The sequence below is a fragment of the Chaetura pelagica genome, unplaced genomic scaffold (assembly GCF_000747805.2).
Source record: "Chaetura pelagica isolate M959 unplaced genomic scaffold, ChaPel_1.0 scaffold90, whole genome shotgun sequence".
Taxonomy (NCBI): Eukaryota; Metazoa; Chordata; class Aves; order Apodiformes; family Apodidae; genus Chaetura; species Chaetura pelagica.
The window spans coordinates 17075527-17079840 of NW_009953496.1; the positions used below are offsets into that span (position 1 = coordinate 17075527).

General features: G+C 47.3%; 1 protein-coding gene across 1 annotated transcript in view; it reads right to left on the reverse strand.

The window, feature by feature from the left end:
* Positions 1-2380: 2380 nt before the first annotated feature.
* GCM1 (glial cells missing homolog 1 (Drosophila)) overlaps positions 2381-4314 on the reverse strand; it is a 10843-nt gene continuing 8909 nt past the window's right edge. Inside the window, exon 6 of the mRNA XM_009999264.1 lies at positions 2381-2396. Coding sequence (XP_009997566.1) covers positions 2381-2396 — 16 coding nt within the window. The remainder of the gene's footprint in view (positions 2397-4314) is intronic.

Consider the following 4314-nt stretch of genomic DNA (forward strand, 5'->3'; position numbering starts at 1 on the left):
GGGCAGGGGCTTTGCACAAGGGGTTGAAAATGAAAACATTTGGCTGTGCTCAGGCTGACCTGCTCACATGCAAAGTTAGAAGCCCCAGGGAAAGGAAGGCCAGAAGAAATAGAGCAGGGTGTGTGCACAGGGCTGGAGAGATGTGGGTCAAATCTCTGTTCTCCCTTCTCATCTCCCCATTGGTGTGGCTGATACAGAAGAATTTCCTTTCTCACAGTGATATTCTGTGGATAAATACACTAAAAAAAGAGGTGTCCAGCTGTTGCCTTGCATTATTAAGATTGGTCTTTCTGATTACATGTCTAGATTTAATCTTTAAATACTGCAGAAGCCAACATCCCCTCCATCCCCCGAAACTGTGTTTCTGTAAGATGCAGTCTGACTAATGTATCATTCTGAGCAAAGTTGCATGCAGTTCTCTGGTGGCCTTACAAGAGCCCTTATATATAAAATTATTCACTTTGGAGCAAGTGCAGGGATTACTCCCAAAGAATTACCCCTTGAATAGTGAGGCCAGTGCTTTCAGAGCTAAGACCTTGGGAAAGCAGTGAAGGTAGACCATCCATGCCACGTAGGCATGTCTGTGTGAGCTTTGGCACGAGCTTCAGCTATCTGAAACACTGCTAAACCAGAACAAAACATTTTGCCTGTGTAATCATCCACGTCCTGATCTCCTTGCATCTCTGCTGCCTTCCTGTTATGTTACTGCAGTTGTGCCTTGCAGAAAACCATTTTCTGTGGCAGAGAGTAAGGTTAGAGTTACCTATGGGTGGATCCTCACATATCAATTGGTGTCGAAGCTACTGTGAATAACCTCCATGTTCAGTGTATTTTCTTAAAATTGCAGATAGTGCATCTCGTGTCATCATTCACCTCCGATTCTTATTACTGCCCAGTTGGGCACAATACATTACATCTGGTCTAAAGAGGCTTCAAGCAGCGAGACAGACATATTTCTTCTAAGATATCCCAAATACGTTGCAAAAAGTAATATTTGCAAAGGTCAGAGCTGGGGTTGGTATCTTCATATTTTGAGCCAAACAGATAGAAATTTGGCACTACATTGACCCACCGTGCTGATTGTACCAAAAGTGGAGGGAGCTGCTGCCAGCACAGAAATTGCTGCAAGAACATGGGAAGGTCAAACTGACCCTGGCAGCTTGTAAATCTGGAAAGCCTTTCTGCATTCAACCTTAAATAAAAAACTTTCCCTCCTTTTAAAAAATTAATAACACCCATCCTCCTTGAGCCTGAAACATTTTCCTCTTGGAAACATACTGGGTAGAATAAATGCTGCATGAACAGAGGCTGGTGCCCCCTCTACCCCCAAACTGCAGGACAGTCCTGGGTGCACGAGCTGCAAGAAGGCACAGCCCTGCTACGGCAGGTAGCTTCTGAGTGGAGCTGTGCTCACAGGAATAGGGTTTGTTTTGGAAACCTTTTGGTTCAGACTTAAAATCTAACCAACAGAAGCTTCCTCCTCCTCAGGCAGGAAGACAGATTTAGTAGTCATTGTCTTTTAGGGAGGTTTCGTAGTAACAGTCCTTTAGGAAGCCTGTGACACTCAGTAACTGGCTGTTACCCACCTTCAAAGATCTGAAGAAATGGCTGATGTGCAGAAAGAAAATCAGAACAGGTGGGATTGGTTCAGTGAAGCTGTGGAACAGGTTATGGGATCAGCGACCAAATCCCTTTGTTGGCAGTTTTTAAAAACAGAGGAAGGGGTTAGTGGGTGTAAAGGCAACTGTTCCTGTTGGTGCAGGAACAATATCTGAGGAGCTCCCACCCACCCCTCTGTGTGGCACCACTGCTGAAAGGCAAGGCTGACAGTGGTGCAGCAGAGAGGTAGCGAACTCAGAGGAGAAGTGAGATGAGACAGAGCAGGATGGCAGCAGGCAGGGTCCATGCCCTGCCTGGTTCCTCACTGATGTACACAGTTTAGAGTTGCAAGGGAACCTCAGCTATGGCACATGCAGGCCCGGAGGACCTGTCTGTCCCTCATGCCGCAGCTCCATTCCTGAAACACACACACTTACAGCTCCTACTGATCTTCCTTTTTCAGTCTTAGAGGTGCACGTTATTATTACCTTTGATCAAAGCTTCCTTCTCTGAATTACTGATCTGAAGAATCATCACAAAACAGACTGAACAAAAGTTTGGGGAACTGACTTCCATATACAACAGCAGACTGTCATTTTGTGACCTACATTTAGACTTTTTTCCACATAAACCAAATCATTACACATCCCATTTAAAAATTGTAAGAAACATTTTTAAACACTCTATAAACTTAAGTTGTTCTTGTCTCGTAAACATCTCTGAACTCCACCCTTTTGCAACGAGAGTGGTTTCCCAGTAACCTACATATTCTAAAGTCTCTTCAAAAAAGATGGCATCTAAAAAGACAAAAAACAAGAAGAAAAAAAAAAAGACAAATTATAAGACTAAACTTGTTTGATGGACACAAGATATACCACAGTCTGAAGGACTATTACATTTTTATTGCCACTTGTTTTGTAATACTGTCCTCCCAGACTCATCCCAATAAAAGGTTTATTTTGCCTCGGACCATGAGGCCTGGCTTGCTTCTCAGGCAGGGCAGGACATGGTTAGGACCATCAGCTGAGCAGTCTGTGGGGCCATGGCTCTCTCTCTGCCTTCATGATGGTTAAAGGAACCAGGCATGAGACATGGCTCCCCACATGACAGCCCTGAGCTCTCCCTGGAGGGGTGACAGCCGGAATATGTGTCAGTGCCTCCCTCTGCAGAGTGAGGGCCCCTGAAACCCAGTCCTAGAGAGCAGCAGAGGCTCATCATGCAGGAAGGTCATGCAAATGTGTATTGTGGGAAAAGACAAAGGAATATTTGCCGAAGGTCTCTGAGCTGGGCACTAAATTCAGGCATGAAAATTAATATTTTGCACCTTACTTCTTAAAATAAATGTTGGGAACCGAGAGCTCCTTCAGAAATACAGCTTATGGTAGTGGTCAGCAAAGGTGGTGGTGTATGGGAAGGATGCTGAAGGATTCGTTACAGTCTGTAGTGAAAGAAATTAGTGTGTCTGGAAAAATCAGCAAGGCACTTTGAATATATACATGTATGAAACTGGGTTGAGCCCTACAGAGAAGGTCTTAGGGATAATGGTGGATGGAAAATTGGATGGGACCTGGCTGTGTGCACCTTCAGCCCAGAAAGTCCATTGAATCCTGGGCTGCATCAAAAGAAGAAGGACCAGCAGGCTGAGAGAGGTCGTGCAGCCCCTCTACTCTGCTCTGGCGAGACCCCACCTGCAAAACCAGGTCCAGGTCTGAGATCCCCAACACAAGAGAGTCATGGAACTGTTGGGCTGAGTCCAGAGGAAGGCCATGAAGATGATCAGAGGGCTGGAGCACCCCTTCTGTAAAAAAGGCTGAGATACTTGGGATTGTTCATCCTGGAGAAGAGAAGGCTCCAGGGAGACCTTATTGCAGCCTTTCGATATCTGAAGAATATAAAAATATAAGGAAGACAGAGAAAGACTTTTTACCAGTGCCTGTAGTGACGGAACAAGGGATGATGGTTTGAAACTGGAAGAGGGTAAGTTTAAATTGGATTTAAGGAGGACATTTTTTTACCAGGGTGGTGAGACACCAGAACAGATTGCCCAGAGAAGCTGTGGGTGCCCCATTCCTGGAGCTGCTCAAGGTTAAGGTTGGATGAGACCTTCAGCAACCTGATGTAGAGAAGGATGTCTCTGCCCACGGCAGGTGTGTTGGACTAGGTGATTTTTGAAGGTCCCCTCCGACCCAAGGAGTTCTGTGCTGATTCTGTGTGATACATTGGCAGGGCTGATACAGTGGGGGGCCTCAGATCACTTCCCGGAGAGGCTGGAGGAGCGCAGGGGGTCCCATTGCAGGGGGTCCCCATTGCAGGGGGTCCCCATTGCAGAAGGTCCCCAAGACTGTGGTCCCTGGGGTCACCCATCCGTGCCTCCCGCAGGCCCACGGGCTGGGAGAAACCTGCCTATCAAAGGGGATGGAAGCGCTTCTCAGGCAGAGTAGCAGTGAGATAGTCTGTAAGAAGAGCCGATACCCTTTATTGGACCAATGAAATACTGGGGGAAACGTAACAGTTAAAACAAAGAACACAGAGGAGTCCTCATGTACGAAACCCCCCCGGGGCCTGCGTGAGGAGCCGAGGCGGGAACTGGTGGTGGGACTTTCACAGCGGGACGGAGGGAGAGCGGGGCCATCGGAACCCGGTCACCGCAGCAGGTACAGGTTGAAAAACACGTCGTCGCCGCAGCCGTGGAGCCCGGTGCGGGTCCCGGCCTCG